The 20178-nt window shown below is 38.4% G+C and overlaps 1 protein-coding gene across 4 annotated transcripts in view; it reads left to right on the top strand.

The window, feature by feature from the left end:
• Positions 1-20178, top strand: part of LOC140201250 (BRD4-interacting chromatin-remodeling complex-associated protein-like) — a 50479-nt gene that overhangs the window by 17106 nt on the left and 13195 nt on the right. For 2 of the 4 annotated variants that reach the window (XM_072265029.1, XM_072265030.1), the window contains exons 4-8: positions 1739-1810; positions 11463-13445; positions 14696-14912; positions 16898-17019; positions 19252-19313. In XM_072265029.1, coding sequence (XP_072121130.1) covers positions 1739-1810; positions 11463-13445; positions 14696-14912; positions 16898-17019; positions 19252-19313 — 2456 coding nt within the window. Of the gene's footprint in view, positions 1-1738; positions 1811-6848; positions 7059-11462; positions 13446-14695; positions 14913-16897; positions 17020-19251; positions 19314-20178 lie in introns of all 4 variants that reach the window. The other 2 variants (XM_072265033.1, XM_072265031.1) reach the window with 2 other exon arrangements.

Here is a 20178-nt window from a genome sequence, read left to right as displayed (position 1 = left end):
TTATGCTCTCTGCTCAAGAAAGATAGATTTTGTCTCCTTTTACTTGAACAAGGGCTATTAGGCTATGGATACTGAGATTTCCAGGATTGTGGGTTTCCTGGTGGTTCCAGGAGTGAGTGATTGTACTTATGGGGCTTTGGATTCCCCTTGAACACTCAGAACTCTGTCTGAATTAGACCATAAGATATAGGAGCAGAAGTAGGCCATTCGAGTCTGTTCCGCCATTTAATCATGGGCTGATCCAATTCTTCCATCCCCACTCCCCTGCCTTCTCCCCATACCCTTTGATGCCCTGGCATCAAATGGACATCCTTCAATCTTGAAGTCGTGCCGTCTTGTCCAAGACTCCCCTACCATGGGTAATAACTTTGCTATATCTAATCTGTTCAGGCCTTTTAACATTCGGGATGTTTCTATGAGATCCCCCCTCATTCTTCTGAACTCCAGAGAATACAGCCCAAGAGCTGCCAGATGTTCCTCAAACAGTAACCTTTTCATTCCTGGAATTATTCTCGTGAATCTTCCCTGAACCCTCTCCGATGTCAGTAAAATAAGGAGCCCAAAACTGCACACAGTACTCCAAGTATGGTCTCACAAGTGCCATATAGAGCCTCAACATCACATCCTTGCTCTTATATTCTGTACCTCAAGAAATGAATGCCAACATTGCATTTGCCTTCTTCACCACTGACTCAGCCTGGAGGTTAACCTTTAGGGTATCCTGCACAAGGACTCCCAAGTCCCTTTGCATCTCAGCATTTTGGATTCTCTCTCCATCTAAATAATAGTCTGTTCATTTATTTCCTCCATCAAAGTGCATGTCCATACACTCTCCAACATTGTATTTCATTTGCCACTTCTTTGCTCATTCCTCTAAACTATCTAAGTCTCTCTGCAGGCTCTCTGTTTCCTCAACACTGCCCGCTCCTCCACCTATCTTTGTATCATCAGCAAATTTAGCCACATATCCATTAATCCCACAGGCCAAATCATTGACATACATCATAAAAATCAGCGAACCCAACACCAGCCCCTATGGAACTCCACTGGTAACCAGCAGCCAGTCAGAATAGGATCCCTTTATTCCCACTCTCTGTTTTCTGCTGATCAGCCAATGCTCCACCCATGCTAGTAACTCCCCTGTAATCCTATGGGCTCTTATCTTGCTAAGTAGCCTCATGTGCGGCACCTTGTCAAAGGCCTTCTGAAAATCCAAGTACACCACATCTACTACATCTCCTTTGTCTACCCTCCTCAAAAAATTGCAGTAGGTTAGTCAGGCAGGATTTTCCTTTCAGGAAACCATGCTGGCTTTGGCCTATCTTGTCATATGCCTCCAGGTATTCTGCAATCTCATCCCTAACAATTGATTCCAACAACTTCCCAACCACTGATGTCAGGCTAACCTGTCTATAGTTTCTTTCTGCTGCCTCCCAACCTTCTTAAATAGTTCTGAATATGTTCTTAAATAGGCCCTGAATTATCCCCTGAATATCTTTTTTCTGTTCAGCCATGACAAAAAAAAAATCTTGCCTATGGTCACCAGCATGTATTTAGAGAGCTTGCATGATTCTCCCATAAAAATGCTGTCCATACAATTTCACATATTTTATCCATTGCGAACCAAAGGGTGAAGATGAAATATGTCTTTTCTGGCTTCTAATTTTTCTGTTCAAAAAAATCCTTTTTTTGTGTTGCCCAATCCTATTTTGAAGCTCTGGTGGTTTGATTTTTACAGGTAGACGAGGATGATTTGCTTGGTTCAGACTGTACAATTGACAACTCTCATTCACTCTTTGCTGATGCCATTGTAAGTATGTTACTTAGGATTTAGTATTTCAGTTAAATGACTAATCTCCATAAAGCTATTGTATACGTGCAATATTTTAAAAGAATCTGTTCATTAACTTTTTTGTTCATCTCTTCAGTTTTATTTTCTGATCAGACATTGAATTGATTGTGACCGTAAGACATAGGAGTAGAATTAGGCCATTCAGCCCATTGAATCTGCTCTGCCATTCTATCATGGCTGATTTATTATCCTTCTCAACCCTATTCTTCTGCCTTCTCCCCATAACCTTTGACCCTTGACTGATCAAGAACCTATCAAACTCCACTTAAAATATACCCAATGATGACTTGACCTCAACTGCCTGTAGTAATGCATTTCACACTCTCCAATACCAGTACTTCTTTTTAGATAAGGGGCCCAAAACCACTCATAATACTCCCAAGTGTGGTCTGGCGAATGTTTTATAAAGTCTCAGCATCACACCCTTGCTCCTATATTCTAGACCTCTTGAAATAAATGGTAACATGGCATTTGCCTTCCTTATCACTTACTCAACCTGCAAGTTAACTTTTAGGAAACCCTGCACAAGGACTCCCAAGTCCCTTTTCACCTCTGACTTTTGAATTTTCTCCCCGTTTAGAAATCATCTATGCCTTTATTCCTTCCATCAAAGTGCCTGACCATAAACTTGCCTACCCTACACTGTATTTCATCTGCCCCTTTTTTGCCCATTCTCCTATCTGTCCAAGTCCTTCTTCAGACTCCATTCTTCTCTAACACTACCTTCCCCCCACCTTTCTTCATTTTGTTTGCAAACTTAGCCACAAAGCCATCAATTCCGTCATCAAATCATTGATGAAATGTGAAAAGAAATGGGTCCCGCCCTGACTCCTGTGGAATGCCGCTAGTCACCAGGAACCATTAAAATGATTCCCTTTATTCCTACTCTTTGCCTCCTGCCAGTTAGCCAATCTTCTATCCATGCTTGTATCTTTCCTGTAATAGCATCTTAGCAACACACACAAAATGCTGGCGGAACTCAGCAAGCCAGGCAGCTTCTATGGAAAAGAGTAAACAGTCGACATTTCAGGCCGAGGCCCTTAATGAGGACTGGAAAAAAGAGATGAGGAGTCAGAGTAAGAAGGTGGGGGGAGAGGAGGAAGAAGTACAAGATGGTAGGTAATAGGTGAAACTGGGGAGGAGGGGTGAAGTAAAGAGCTGCGGTCGATTGATGAAAGAGATAAAGGGCTGGCTGGTGAAGGGGAATCTGATAGGAGAGGACAGAAGGCCATGCAGGAAAGGGAATGGGGAGGACCACTAGAGGGAAGTGATGAGCAGGTAAGGTGAGAGAGGGAAATAGGAATGGGGAATGTTCTTGGGGGGGGGCAATTACTAGAAGTTCGAGCAATTGTGATAGATAGCTGTCTGGGTGAGCGCATAGTTGAAGAGTCGGAGGTCAGCAGAGATCACAGAGGGAGAGCAGTGAGAGAGGGCTTTACTGAACTCCTGTTGAAGGGAGGATTTAAATTTCTTCAGGGTAGGGATTCCTGAAAGAGACTTCGCAGTGTAGTATTCAAATCACAAGAGAAAATCTGCAGATGCTGGAAGTGTTGCTTTGATTTTCAGCATCTACAGATTTTCTCGTGTTTGGCTGTTAGCTTGTTATGCAGCCTCATGCGTGGCACCTTGTCGGAGGCCTTTTGACAATCTAAATACACAACATCCACTGACTCTCCTTCATCTATCCTGCTTACTATTTTCTCAAAAAATTCTAAAGCTATGTCATGCTGATTTTGGCCTATTTTATAATGTACCTCCAAGAATCCTGAAACCTCATCTTTAATAATGGACTCCAACTTCTTCCCAACCACTGAAGTCAGGCTAACTTCCTTCTACCTCCCTTCCTTAAAGAGTGGAGTGACATTTGCAATTTTCCAGCCATCCAGAACCATTCCAGAACCTGGTGATTCTTGAAAGATCATTATTAATGCCTCCACAATCTGTTCAGCTACTTCTTTCAGATCCTTGTGGTGTATCCCATTGGTCCAGGTGACGTATCTATTCAAATCTTTCAGCTTCGGAAGCACCTTCTCCTTAATAATAAGAACTATACTCACTCTGTTCGCTGACACTCTTGAATTTCTGGCATACTTCTAGTGTCTTCCACAGTGAAGACTGATACAAAATATTTATTAAGTTTGTCTGCCTTTTCTTTAGCCCCCATTGCTGGCTCTCCAGTGTCAGTTTAAAGCAGTCCAAAATCTACCTGCCTTTCTTGTACTCTATATATCTGGAGAAACTTTTGGTATCCCCTTTTATAGAATTGACTATTTTACCTTCATATTTCTTCTTTTCTCTGTTTATGGCTTTTTCAGTGGCCTTCTGTAGGTTTTTAAAAGCTTCCCAATCCTCTTAATTTCTCACTAATGTCTGCTGTATTATATGCTTTATCTTCTGCTTTTGTGCGGTCTTCCATTTTCTTTATCAGCTGTGGTTGCAACATCCTCCATTTAGAGTACTTCTTCATCTTTGGGATGTATCTACCCTGTGCCTTCCGAGTTGCTCCCAGAAATTCCAATGATTGCTATTCTGCCGTCATTCTTGCTAGTGTCCCCTTCAAATCAGCTTTGGCCAGCTCCTCTCTCATGCCTCTGTAATTCCCTTTACACCAGTATAACACTGATGCATCTGATTTTAGGTTCTTCCTTTCAAATTCTATTATGCTATGTTATGTTCACTGTCTCCTAAGAGTTCCTTTACCTTATACTCCCTAATCAAATCTGGTTCGTTGCACAACACGTAATGCATAATTGTTTTCCCATACTGGGCCCAACCACGAGCTGCTCTAAAAAGCCATCTTATAGGTACCCCACAAATTCTATCTCTTAGGATCCAAATCTACCTGCTTATTGAAATCACCCAGAACGATCATAACATTGCCCTTTTTACTTGCCTTTTCTATCTCCTGTTGTAATTTGTGCTTCGCATCCTGGCTACTATTCGAAGGGCTGTATATAACTTTCATCAGGGTCTGTTTACCCTTGTGCTTTCTTAACTCTACCCACAAGGATTCTGTATCTTCTGACCCTCTGTCACCTTTTTCTAAGGATTTGATTTCATCTTTAACCAACAGAACCACCCCATGCCTTATGTCTGCCTGCCTGTCCTTTTGATACGATGTGTATCCTTGGATATTAAGCTATGATTTTCTTTCAGGTGCAACTCAGTGATGCCCACAGAGTCATACCTACCAATCTCTAATTGTGCTACAAGATTATCTACCTTATTCCATATACTGCATACATTCAAATATAACACCTTCAGTCTTAGATTTATCGCCCTTTTTGATTATGCTCCCATGTTACACTTCAGCTCATCCCACAGACTGCAATTTTCCCCTATCATCTGCCTATTCTTCCTCACAGTCTCACTACACACTACATCTACTCGTTTACCAACTATCCCATCCTCAGCCCTATCGCTCCGGTTCTGATCCCCCTGCCAGATTAGTTTAAATCCTCCCCAACAGCTCTAATTTTCCTCAAGATATTTTAGTGTCCCCTAGGTTGTCCTTATTATTTGATTGCAAGGTGATTCCTATAAATATTGGAAGCTGTGCCACAATATGGTTAGGATTACATCCAACATTTAACTTATGGCCCACTTAACCGGAATCCACAGTATTTTAGTTTTCTGAATATAATCTCCTTGATGAAACATTTTTAAATAAATTGCTGTACAACTTCAGTGACCAACCAACACAAGATATTATAATTAATATGTTAATATAAAAAGACATCTTCCTTAAATAATGCAAATATTGACCATGAGTTATGGAGTATCACTCAAATTCAAACATTAAGTCGAGAAGTTATCTTTGCAGTAGGGTAAGGTTCATTAAGTCTTAAGGAGGCGCACAGTTTCTTTGGTTATCTCCAAGAAAATAGTAAAAAAGGTACTTCAATGTAGATATTTTGCCAAGTATCTACATTGAAGTACCATCAGTCATTATAGGGAAACATTGCAACCAAGTTGTGCATAGCCTGTTCCCATAAAATATAGGAAAAAATACAATAATTGATACATTTAGTTATATTAATGGAGGATTAAATGCTGGTCAGAATATAGGAATGGCTCCTCAGCCTTTTAGATTGGATGATTGTCTGTTTTTCAGTGTAAATGGGTCTTCATTGTATTATCGCATCCAAATGATGGAACATATAGCAACACAGGCTTTTATTTTAACTTGAGTATCATTCCAACTATCACTGAGATACTGTGGACATTAAAATATATTTCTGACATAGCAAACAGAATTTGTGTTGTTTTGGGCCGGGCAGAGATCCTCTGTCTAAGGAGATAAAGTAGGATGGTATTTGGTTAGATAAGTGAACCAGTTCAATATTTAAAAAATAGTTCGGTTATTCTGTAACAGGTGGTTCAGAAACATCTGTTCACCATGTGGGAAACATAAATGAGGAGCATTATAGATGTGCGAAGTATTATAAACAGTGTGCACTAAATTTAACACTGCTTAGAAAAGAGACTTGCCTTTGCCTTATTTTCCTATTGAGTTAAGGTAACAGACAAATATAACAAAATGCAGCTTTTCATAATACTGTGTATATGATTGAATTAAATTACTTGAACACACTCAAAGTGCTGCAGGAACTTAGCAGGTCAGGCAACATCTGTGGAGGGGAATAAACAGTCGCCGTTTTGGGCTGAGACCCTTCATCAGGTCAACGGAATCTCTTGTATTTATGAATTAAATTATGTGTTTATTTTGAACATTGAAATAGTTACAAAACTTGGTGGTCAGCATTTAACAAGGGAAGCATGAAAACTACCAATTAACAAGTTCAAAAAATCTCCAATCAGAAATGGCCAATGAGCATTAGCTACCAAAAATAGAGACCAGAAGAGGAATAAATGAATTGTAAATGAATTTAAAAAAAACTTTCATCCATATATTTGCCTTCTCCAATAAACTAAGTATTTACAGCATTATGAAGACAAAAATATTAAATTTGCTAACTTTTACTGTGCCAACCAGGTGAACTACAACACAGGGCCACATGCATGCCAAGCAGCGGAGACAGCATGTTATAGAGAGAGCTAAAATCCCCACACCAATGGATGAGATTAAAGTTCTGCAGTTACGTCATATCCACTCATGAATGAATGGTGAAGGGCTGTTAAACCATCAACAGGAGGAGGAGGCTCCATGGACATGCTGATCCTCAACGATGGCAGATCCCAGCATGTGAGTTTAAAAGGCAGGGCTGAAGTATTTGCAGCCGTCTTCAGCTAGATATGCCAATTGGATGATCCATCGTGGCCTCCTCCTGAGAGCCCTATCATCACACAAGCCAACTAGTTTTCAGCTCTTTTAATATCAAGAAATGTTTGAGGGCACTGGATACAGGAGAGGCTTTGGGCTGTGACAGCATTCCAAACTTGTGCTCCAGAATTAAGTTTGTTATACTCTTCCAGTACAAATACAATACTGCCTTCAACCCAATCTTTGTAGAAAAAGGACAAACTGAATCAGACAATTAACACTGCATTACTGTGCTCCCTGTCATCAGCAAAATGACGGAAAGGTTGTCAATATTGCTTTCAGTTGGCACTTTCCAGTCAGCTGCTTACTGAGGCCCAATTTGGATTCTACTAGGACAACGCAGCTTTGGCCTCATTAGGGTCTTGGACAAACAGTGGATTCTAGAATGGAAGTGAGAGTGATTGCTCTTTGCACAAGGGGTGCATTTGCCTTACCTAAAGAAGCCCAGGTAAAATGAAATTTGTGGTTTGTGGTAGGTAATGAGTGGAGAGGAGATGGAGACAGCCTTCCACTGACTGAAATCACAGTTGGAAGAAAGAAATTTTCAGGGATTTTGAAAGCTAATCATCTCAGTCTTGAGGCATTGCCAAATAGTTTCTCAATAAACTGCTCTGGAGTCCCATCTTTATCAGCAATCTTTCCTCCACCACAAGATCAAATATAGGGAAAATTGCCAATGATTGTACATTGTCCAATTTCATTTCTAACTCTTCAAAATGAAGCAATTTGAGCTAGGCTATGGTAAGAAACGTACCAAAGATTATGGCAAATAAGTGCCAAATAGCATTCATGCCATACACTTGCTGGACATTCACCATATCCATAAAAAGATATTCTGTTCTGAACCGCCATTATTTTGAGATCTGCATCTTAATGGGGCCTATTACAAATAATATGGCTGCAAGAGCAGGTCAGAAGCTGTTATTTTCTTGTGAATAATACAGCTCCATTTCTTCAAAGCCCTTTTACCATCTGTAGTAGTATGAGGTACTGTTATCTACTTATGTAATGGAGAACAGCTCCAATAGTACTCAGAAACACCGATACTATCAGGGCAAAGCCTACTGCTTAACTGGTAATGAGTCCTAGGGCATCTACAGGATGTGCTGCACCAACTTCATCAACAGCAGTTCTCAAAATTTGCGCCCTGCTCAAAGAAAGTAAAGGCCCAGAGGTGCAAGGGAACGTCACTGTCTCCAAATTCCTCCCATATCATACATCATTGTTAATTGGACAGATATTGCAGTCCCTTGTCTGTTCCTAGGTAGAAGTTCTGGAAATTCCCATCACATAGCTCTTGTGGGGATTACTTGTAAACATCTAGACTTTGGGAGGTTCACTGTTCCCTTCTTGAATGAAAAGAGGGATAGACATTAAATTTTTGTCTTGCCAGAGATACCCACGATACTATAAATAAAGAAATCATAGTAATGAAAAATGAGCTGGATTGTGGGAGTGCTTGGTCATCTGTTGGAAGAACTGCAACTGGCATGTTGAATTAAATGCCCTTTTACTATGAGATATTCTGCTGTTTCATTTTCAAAGTTTGAAGTAAATTTATTATCACAGTAAGTATATGTCACCATACACAACCCTGAGATTCATTTTCTTGTGAGCTTACTCAATACGTAATAACTATAATAGAGTCAAATGAAGGACCTCACCGACTTGGGTGTTCAACTATGTGCAAAAGACAACTGCGCAAATACAAAAAAGAAAGAAATAGTATTGATAAAGAAATAAGCAATAAATATGAAGAACATGTGATGAGGACTCCTTCAAAGTGGGTCTGCAGGTTGTAAGAACGTTTTAACAAAGGGGCAAGTGAAGTCGAGTGAAGTTATCACCTTTGGTTCAAGTGCCTGATGGTTGAGGGTTAATAATTGTTCTTGAACCTGGTGGTGTGAGTCGTAAGGCTCCTTTACCTTCTTCCCAATGGCAGCAGCGAGAAGAGAGCATGTCCTGGGTGGTGGGAGTCCCAGATGATGGTTGTTGCTTTCCTGAGACAACATTTTGTGTAGATGCCCTCAATAGTGGAGAGGGCTTGTGACGGACTGGGCTGTATCCACTACTTTTTGTAGGGTTTTCTATTCAAGGGCAGTTGTGTTTCCATACCAGGCTGGGATGCAGGCAGTCAACATACTCTCCACTACACATCTATAGAAACTTGTTTTAGATGTCATGCCAAATCTTCGGAAATTCCTAAGGAAATATAAAAAAATCAGCAATTTGCTGTTTATGAGAAAAATCTTGCCAGCAAAATAATAGAATATCTGGTGTCTTCATTAATAAAGGGTCAAAATCCTGGAACTCCCATGTCTATGGCACCAGTTGAACTTTTAGTTATTGCAACACAGTGCCATTCTGCCCTTTGGGTTTATGTGGGCTCTGATGCAGCCTTTTAATTTAACAACTGAAACAAAGACAACTCAATTTAAATAGCAGCAAAAGCATTCAGATATATTGCTGCAAAATGAACACATATTTTATGAAGATAAGTGGATCACAGGCTCACCTCAGCTACCAATAAATTGATGAGGTTAGAGGTAAGATAGTACAAAACTTATGGGTAAGAGACTAAAATAAATACTCTAAGAAAAGGTAATGTTATTGTGAGAACAGAAGTTTATTAGTGAATAGCTACCGAACATTTTCTTTTATACCCAAATCAAGAATAGTTCAACTATGGTTTCTATCTACCTGTCAGGGGCTTGAAGTATGGTGGAATGTTTAAGCATGTAACTGATTGAATTTCTGTACCTCATAATTTGAGGTGATCAAGTTTAAGTTCAAATTCAAGTTTATTGTCATTCAACTGTAAACATTTATATAGCTAAAGAAAACAATGTTCCTCTGGGATCAAGGTGCAAAACACAGTACATATATTACATGCAGCACGTAAAATAATATTAACACAATAATATTAACAGATAATAAAACAAAAATATAGTAATAGTATATGAATGGGTGAAGCTTAAAGGGCATTAGTGTTGTTGAGGCTCTGTTTTCAGGTTAGGATTAGAAAGGAAAGATGTTTTCTGACCGCACTGCAGGACTTTGGAATGTAGAAACAAAATATTTCTTCTCTGTTTTCAGTCTATCCTAAATTCAATTTCAATGAGTTAAACAACCCAAAAGTGTAATCTCACTTCCAGAATCTACTTGGGAAGTTCTTATGTTGCCACAGAAATTTACTAAATGTGCTCTCATTTTGGCTTACTGGCACTCACTAGTTAAGAGCTGACATGACTAAGTTCCTTTGAGAACTTAATAAATCCATAACTGCTCAAAAGAAATTGATTGATTTGAAATGTTATATTTTCTTCTCACATACTGAAACAACCTACCCTGATTGCACCTTTGGCTTTAGAATTCATTGCAGTGGTAAAGACAGTTGTACTTTCTGATGGCAGGGTTAGTCATTGTGTCAAAATTAGATTGTGCAGTTGCACTTTTATTTGTAATTCGTGCCTTGCGCGTTACACGCTTGGGCGATTATGGCTTTCCACATTGAACGATCCCATACAGCGTCAATGATATCTCGCACACTTAGACCTGTTAGTTCTTTCACAGTGTCCATATATTTTCTTCTTTGGCGTTTCCCAGGCATACGGCCTTGTAATGTAAGGCATTCTATTTCTCCCTTTCTGATGACATGGCCCAGGAATTTAAGTTATATATGTGACATAATACTGAAAAAAATTTGAAAGTAGATTCTTGAATCATTGAAATTTCTGGTCTTTAATTTTCTTTCTCGGTCTTCTCTGCATCTAACATATTGACATATGGATAAGCCAGCATTTGCACAGTGGGATCTAGCTTTTCATTGTGCCATGGCTTTTCATCAATATGCTTGTGCTCTATTGATGGCAAGAACATCACAGCACTTCTGTAGCCTGCTTCATTCTTACATTGATTAGGTTCCAAGTTGTGGAGTCTGACCTTGGGAACCTGCTTGGATAGATCCCTAACTAATAAACATACACAGTTTCCTCATATATTCTCCCTCCACTGTTTTGGTTGCAAATAGATATTACTAAGGTATTTTATTGGAATCATCTACCCCCCCCCAGTATTATGTAGTTATACCATCCCTTCTGTCTGGGACAGATACTGGCAGATACTTGCTTCTGGCCACAAGTAGCTGAGAATCTGATTTTGTTGCGTAAAGTCTCTAGAATAGCAGCTCTTACTACTGACAATTATTTTTAACTGCTTTTAATTCAGTACAAAATTCAATTACCAAAATTAAGAATAACCCAAATATTTATTTCAACCCAAATTTCACCTGCATGATTGCATGATGTTCTAATTTGTATTTTTCAGGATGCTGATCCTACCTCTTCTACGAAAGATACACACAACCATATTGATGAAGAATCCAACTCAAGACTACAGTTAGCAAGTAGTCTTAATGTTTTGGAAGAGCTGGATACCTCTTCTCCTCTTTCAAATCTAAATGGGGACCAGCCTTTTGATATTCTGCAGAAGTCTCTTCAGGAGGCCAATATTACTCAACAAACCTTACAGGAGGAAGCAGATCTGGCAGCTGGTATTACTTCTACACAGGAGTTTCCACAACCTCAGATTCATCCTACATCTTTTTCTCAGGTTTCTCAACTGTCTTCTGGCATATCATCTGTAAGGGGCTTGACACAACAGCAGATGAATGTAACACCGTCACCCATTTTGCAGCAAGTTTTGCGAACTCCTTTTGTAAATAATGAAACTAATGTACAGCCTGGCTTTTTTCAACAAATGGGCATCAACAGTGTTGCCATTCAACATGTACCCAGTAACAACCCAGGTGGTGGAATTGGACCAGTCCAGCTGATTGGTTCATTAGATACTCAGCAACCTGTAATGACTTTCAATCAGCTTGAAGGGTCTCAGTTTATTTCAAAGGACAATGGACAGCTACCTGCTCTAAACTCAGTGACTGTAGGCAATTACAATATGCCCTCCCTTCCCAACCATCAACCCATGTCTTTGAACCCATCCGGTTTAAATGAAACCAGTGGATTGTTGCTGCAGAGGCGAGTAACGGCACTTAATGGAAACACTTATTATGGGGCCTCTAATATTGGCCAGGTCCCACAACCTATGTCTGTTCATTTTAGTGGTACTAATATTCCAACAGCACTGCCTTTGCATAATATTATTCTTCAAAGAAGTCCTGTACCAAACCAGCCTAAAATTTCACTCAGTATTCAACCGAAACCTGCTCAGATCAATCAGCAACAGACTGTTTACAATATAAACAATTTGGAATTGCAGACGGCATTCAAAATCCAAAATGAAGTATCGTTACAGCAGCAGCAAATGCAACATAACCTCCCTTTTAGTTCTACGAACTCATCTCAAAATGCAGTAATAGGCTCACCAATGGGTGTTAATGTTGCAAAACAACAAGTACCTAGAAAATCGGGTAGACCACAAGTTTTAAATCAAACTGGAAGCAGTATCATAATTCGACCCCCTCTTGGGCAACATGATCCCCTGGCATCGCAGAGCCAGTTTTTCATTCCTACCAGTCTAGCATTGAATATGAATTCAACTGTTCAGCACCTTCAGACTGCAAACGGACAGATTATTCAAAATCAAACAGTACCCACACAGTTGGTCTCCAGTCAAGTAGCATCAGAATGTGTTATAACTAATCGCAATTCTTCAGGTACAATGTTGGCTACACAGTCTTTTTCAGGACAGTTCTTAAATCAGAACTCTGCTGGACAGTTGACCTCTGGTCAGGGCAGTATGGAGCAGGTAGTTAATTCTTCAGGACAGCTGTTATCAAATCATGGCTCATCCCAGCTAGTTACTGGTCAGGTTCCACTTCAACAGGCTTCGCAGATGTTTAATCTTCCAACCTGTCAAGGTGTACAACCCACTGTTGGCTCAAGCATTAATACAGGAATATTTAAGCAATCTGGGCAGAATGCAGTTCGAGGCAGGCCATTCCAAAATCAGCTGACTGTTTCAATCGCACCTAGTTCCATGAGCTACAGCTATGTGTCTACAGTGCAGCCTACAGTATCATCAGCAAACAATGATGACCATACACAAGCAAGTTCTGGTAGTAACCTTGTAGTGGTTTGCCAGGGTGAACAATCGCCTGTAACTGTACAGTCTGCACAACAGCAGCCTCAGCAGTGCCAGCAACAAATGGGCATGAATCATATTTTCCGGATTACCAATCCTTATCACCAAAATGCCAACTTAATGCAACCTTCGCGGCAGGTCACATTCAGCCGGGCGGAGATGACAGTCACACAACCCAGCAATCAGCAGCAATTCCTTTGTTCACAAGTAGGTGATGAATGCACTAAATTTATCAATGATAAATATTTAAGAAGAGAGAAGAACATTTTGAATTATATGGCCTATTGTATTTTAATTTGCAAAATGTTGAAAAATAGTAATAATAATGTACTGTATTGGTGAAAAACTTATGTATTGTATAACCTTAAAACTGCAAAGAGAGAGAAATTGAGTTTTTCTTTAAATAGTTTTGTAACTCAAAATGAATGTAAGCTGAAACATTTTGAAATGAAATATTTAATTAAACTGCATGGATATGATAAACTTAGTGTAAACATTGTTCTTAATAGGTTTTTCTATTTTGTCCTGCATGTACATTGTAATGCAATATAAAACAAAACACTTCAATTTTTCATGTACAAAATTCAGGTAAGATAGCATCTCTGGAGAGAGAAGTTAAAGTTAACACTTCAAGTCAAAAGCTTTTTAAACCTGATAAATCTCATCAACTTTGAATATTAATGCCACTTTTCACTCTCTAAAGATGCTGCCCAACCTGCATTTTATGTTTTTTTTTTCAGATTTCCCACAATTGCAATACTTTTTCTTTTGAATCATAGTTTAATTTTTTTCTTATTTTGTGAATCTAGTCAATAATGTATAATCTTCTAATGCTACATTAAGTCTTTTTAGAAACCTAGGATCATGAATAGGCTCTTCAACCCTTTGAGTTTTTTTCTATCATCATTGTAATAGTGACTGATGTATGACTATTTCCTCATCTATGTCATTTCCATTACTTTCTTACTAAAAGTTAATTTCAGTTATTTACTGATTTCTAAATGGAAGTTTCTATTGATATCCTTTTAACAGATTTTTCCCTTGAGTTTTGCCTATTATTTTAAATTTTATTGAAATGCAGTGTAACAAACTGGTCTAACAGGTGACTATTATATTCTGATATCAATTATTTTCAAGTAGCTGGTATTCTATTATAAGATGATATGATTGTGATTAACCTGGAGTTAATTTATAAGTTGGTATCTTTTCCAAAATTTGTATACTTATGTGATAATTTGAACTTAATGTACTTAATGTATATTATGTCTTTTATAAATTATAATATACTTAAATCCACAAGTTGTAAGGTGGTTGTTTTCTAAATCTTACTACAAAAGATACCATGTGAAATATGAATTGACTGTTCTGACCTCCAAAAAAAAGCTGTTTAGATTGTGCTAAATGGGATGCTGGATGGATTAGCCTATCATTTTATTTATTCAATAACATGGTTACAGGCTTCTAAGAAGATGATAGCAAGTAAGCAGGAGCCAGTCACTAGCCAGTCATTGGTTGGTTTGGGGCAGCTCTCCAATCAAGTTTCAGCGTCACTGTTTGGAAGTCAGACTCTGCATAGTTCTGCTCAAAAGGCTCATGCTCCCGATGTCCTACGCCAGCCACAAATATCCAGCTCATTGACGAGTACGGGGATTCTTGGCAAAACCACGTGTATGGGTATGTATAGAAAATGTCAGTATGTGGACATTGCAACAGGACCCACTTTCTTACATTATTGCTTTGTTAAGAGTAATTTGTAAAAATTTTTTTACACCTTGAACATTGTGTGGTCATGTTGAATCAGAACATTTAAACAGCAGAGATAAATAGTAAATGAAATTGCTAAAATCTACAGAAAACAATTTGAAAATATGCAGTATCTATGTATATTATATGTATATATCAAGATGCAGATTTAAAGCTTCAGTCTTAAATAGATTATATTTTCAGAACAAGTTATTTAATTTGTGCATGAATAGTATGAGAAAATATCAAAGTCCTAAGTTAAAAACTTCACAGTTCAAACTTGTAATCAGTAATTAATATACACTTCCAATTTTTGGAAAACGGAGCTCAATTAGTGACTCCCTGGTCTCTGAAATCTTTCCCACCCTTCCCTCCTTCTCCTCAGACATTTTCTCCTGTAATCATGTCCTTATATGTGTCCTTCCACCTCCTCCCTTGCCACTCTCCTGGCCCTTCCAGGTGAGGCAGACATCCTAATGCATCTCCTTTGGCGTTATTTATTGCATCTGGTGCTCCTGACACTGCTTCCTCTACGTTGTTGAGAATAAGCACAGACCAGATTTTGCTGAGTGCCTGTGCTCTGTTCGATATGACTTTCTGAAGCTCCTGGTTACTAGCCATTTTAATTCTACTTCATTTCAACATCAGCAAGTCTGCCCTTGGCTTTTTTCACTGCTAGGGTGAAGCTAAATGCAAACCAGAGGAAAGCAACTCATATTTTACCTGGGTAGTCTTCAACCCAACAGCATGAACATTGAATTCTTCAATGTCAAGGTAAACTGCTCTGAGCTTTATCTCTCATCTCCCAACCTACCCAGTTACTTCTATACCTAATGAACCCTCAGTCTCCTATCACCTTGTTTTTCCCTCTCCAACCCCCAATCCATCTTTCTATCGCCTCTATGCTCCATCCACAACTTCACCTACCTTCCCTGTTCCCATCTGCCCACCACACTTTCCTTATCTGAATCCCTGCTGCCCCTTCCTTTCCTATATGCTTTCATCATCTGCAAATCTTTGTGGCCACATATCACTTCCTAGACTCTGTAGCTGTTTCCGCTCTTCCCTCCTCCATTGGCCTAATGCCCCTTCTGCCCAGATCCACCTAGAGCTTGCTAGCTTTTGCTCCACTCCTTCCCTTTAAATGACTTTGTTATATTGGTTATCTTCCCCTTTCTTTCAGTCCAGATGAAGGATCTCAACCCAAAACATTGACTTTCCGTTTCCTTCAACAAACGCTGCCTGACATTCTGAATTCATCCAGCATCTTGTTTATCTAAGAGAATTTGACAAACCTGTTGTGGAAGAGCATAGAACTGTGGAGTGTAGTTCAGGATAAGGAATCAAACCTTTGAGATTGTTGAGATTTTTGTATATTTTTGAATTTCGTATCCCTTTTGGAAAGTGTGTTGTGGATAAGCCAGGACATTGTTGATTGGTAGATTGGGTTTGAGGAGCCACGTGTTCATACTCCTGTATGTCTAACATTTCTCAGACAATTGGTAAAATAGGAACAGATGAGATTATGTGATACTGCTATTCCTCCCCATTATGCTTACCTGCAGCTGAACTGAGAGCAGTGTAGTTGTAGGTTCACAAAATATTTTTTTAAATTTTAACATACAATATAGTCGGAAAAATGTAAACAGCTTAAGAAAATCCTTCATGCAAATATATTTTAAAACTTTTAACGTCTTAACTGTCTTGAAAATATTTTTGCGTCCCTACATCATTTAGCTTAATAGAATTCAGTAATTTGAAATTAAAACAATTAAAATCTAGTTCAGTACATACATCTGTTATTTAATAAAACAACTGGCCATCTTTGTATTTTCACATTTCATGTTCAGGTTTCCATGATTCACTTCCTTAAATGTCCTTTGTAAAATTCTTTTTTCTACATTTATATATTGCAGCCATGCAAATAAGTGATGGTCAACTTCACAAAGCTGCCAGTACTTTACAACAGCACATGGGACAGCTACATTCATTACAAGATAAAATATTAGGGCAGCCAGAGATGCAGAAAATTTCACAAGTAAGTTGCTGGATTTTATCTGTTTTAATATCGAATATAGATTTTGGGCTCCAATCTTTGAAGTTCTAGTAAAGATGCAATTAAAAAATGGTCAGTGTTGTCACCAAAATTTTCAAAGTATCTAAACTTCACTTTTAAAATTTGAAGTATGGTGCTAATACTTCTCCAGACTGCTTTGATACTTTTACCCCCAAATAATAAGTAGAATTAAATTGTTTTCCATAGTTGTACATTTATGCAGTTTTGACCCTGTCATCATTAATGCATGTGCCTTTAACTGCCAAAGCACTAAGCTCTGGAATTCTATCCTTAATACACTTTGCCTTTTTATCTCTTTTTCATTCTTTGCTCATTGACCAAATTTTAGGTGAGCCGTATTTGTGAGACGAGGTGTTGTTAAATGTTCTTTGATCTTATTCTTGTGAATCACCTTAAGAAATATTGCTATGTTAAAGGATAAATACAGTGGACTTCAGTTAATTAGTCAATCAGTTAATCGAAGCAGTCACTTATTTGGGCCAATTCTTAAAGAACAAAAATTAATCAGGAAAATAGCCAGGATTCCCTTTATTTAGTTGGGGAACTTGGCCACTTAATTGGGACAAGAGACTTGCCGAACAGATTCTAACCACCGTCAGGCATGTGCATTTGTGTGGCCATTAGACACTACACTGTACTTAGAGCAAATAGTTGTTAAATAGTGTCAGTTGGGTGTGCTTGTGTTCAAGAAGCAGTGATCCTTGTCACTGATAGTTGGCGAGAAGTAAGCAATACGGCAATTCAGAGCTGTTTTGCTCACTGCAGTTTCAAGCATTCAAGTTTAGAGGTGCCAGGAACAGCTGGGAGTGAAAATGAAACGACGACACTACTTTAACAGGTTAGGAATTATGAAGAATTTGAAGGCATTGACAATTATCTTGGTTGTTACAATAAAAATGAAGATTTGGAGAACGCAATCATGAAGGCATTGTACAAAGGGAGTCCATTTTTTGTTCTAGGTGTCTGCGTTGATTTTGTTCATTTACAGTTAGTTAAAAGAATGTGCCAGTATATATATATATGAATTATAGTTTTATAGTACTCTAGTCCTATTGATAGTGATAGTACTAGTCCCTATATGTCTCAATTAACTGGAATCCTGTATTTTTGTTATGTCAGTCAATTAGAACAGTATTATGTACATTGTTTTGCAATGTTGGGTGCAATAAATGTGCAAAAATTTTCTTCATGCTAGTTGTTCAAATAAAGTTATTCTGAGTCACTTAATAGTTTTAGTGAGGAATATTCAAGAATGATTTTACTCAAATGGACCTCCTTGAAGCTGTAGAGTATTGTCAGAAATGAGAACTATTTTTGAGAAGAAACACTATTAAATGATTAGTTAGGAAACTGTATTACTGGTAATTTTTAACTCACTGTCATCATTATGTGCTATGTTGTATAATGTAGGCCATCATGGTCTTTCCATGACCATGATTGTTTTTGGCTAATTTTTCTACAGAAGTGGTTTACCATTGCCTTCTTCTGGGCAGTGTCTTTGCAAGAGGGGTGACTCTAGCCATTATCAATACTTTTCAGAGATTGTCTGCCTGGGGTCAGTGATCGTATAACCAGGACTTGTGATATGTACTAGCTGCTCATATGACCATCTGCCACCTGCTTCCATAGCTTCACATGACCCTCATTGGGAGTTAACCCTTGCCCGAGGGTGACCTGCAAGCCAGGGGAGGGAAGGAGTGCCTTACACCTCCTTTGGTAGAGTACTTAAATATATTTGCTCATTCAGATATAATGGAATTCTTCCCCTCTTCTCATCTTTTTATTCTCTCATCTTCCCCCTTCCTTTCCATTCCTGAAGAACAGTCTCGGCTTGAAACGCAACTATTTATTCATTTCCATAGATGCTACCTGACCTGCTGAGTTCCAGCATTTTGTGTGTGTTGTTGATGGAGTACAAGTGTTTATCTATACTTTTTTAGTTGCTTGTTTAGTTAACTGTAATTTATGGGCCTCTTGTTTTTATTCAGTTTTAAATGGTGTTGCCAGGAGTGGCATACTTAAACATGAATGTGTTTGGGCTGTTTCACAATGCTGCATCTCCCACTTTTGTTCTAATGTAAGAGATATAGAACTTCATGTGTATTGACATACTGATGAAATTGTTCTAAGTACTGCTGTTTATTTTGTATATATGTGGGCATTTAGTTATATACCATGTTTATTTCATTCTAGTTTGAAGGTCAGATTGTGGGACAGAAGAGACCTGCATCAATGCAGCTTACTAAAGAAAGTTTGTATGTACATTTGTTAAAATATATACTGACTTTTTTAAGTAAAGCATGTCATTAATAATTTACCAGTATATTCTGTATCTGCCTATCAACTTGTGCAAGATTAAGTTATCACTTCTTTCGTTTTGTCTGTCTTGCCTCTGCTAGTAATGTCCTTTGTTGTCCTTCCTACTCTTAGTTGTTGCTATCATATCCTCAATATGAGGTTTGTTTGCATCTGTCTAATTAGGTTAGTTATCCATTACCAGAATTGGTTAGTCATTTCAAACAGTATTACCTCTCTGAGTCTTGATGAAGGGTCTCGGCCTGAAGCATCAACTCCTCTACATAGATGCTGCCTGACCTGCTGAGATCCTCCAGCATTTAGTGTGTATTGCTCTGGATTCCAGCATCTGCAGCATCTATTATATTTATGATATTACTTCTCATCTTCTTTGACTAAATTCACATTCATTCTGACTTCAAGCTTCTATAATTTAATTAGCTTCTCACTAATCATTCAGACCTCAAAAAATTGTTCAGACTTTTGCTATTTTTTCATTAGTTTTATCCCTGACAAAATCCAACATGCTCCTTTGATTTTGTGCCTGTCGTACATTTTTACCTATCAGTTTTTGATTCAGTTCTTAACAGAGTTTTAAATTTTTTTCATTCTTCAAGTCATGTTCTTTTATTTCAAGACCATTTTCACACTGATAAGGTCAATTAGAACGCATTCATTTTAAGTGCATTTTCATCTCAAAATTATGAATCATTTCTAAAAATTAAGTATTCTAATTAATTATTAACATGCCAAGTGTCCATCCACATCCCATTTGAACCCACATCATTTAGTAAAGTCACCAGTAATAACGCAGCCTGGCTTGGC

The sequence above is a fragment of the Mobula birostris genome, chromosome 8 (assembly GCF_030028105.1).
Source record: "Mobula birostris isolate sMobBir1 chromosome 8, sMobBir1.hap1, whole genome shotgun sequence".
NCBI classification, from domain to species: domain Eukaryota; kingdom Metazoa; phylum Chordata; class Chondrichthyes; order Myliobatiformes; family Myliobatidae; genus Mobula; species Mobula birostris.
The sequence above is the reverse complement of the archived record's forward strand: the minus strand, read 5'-3'. Positions and strand labels throughout refer to the sequence as shown.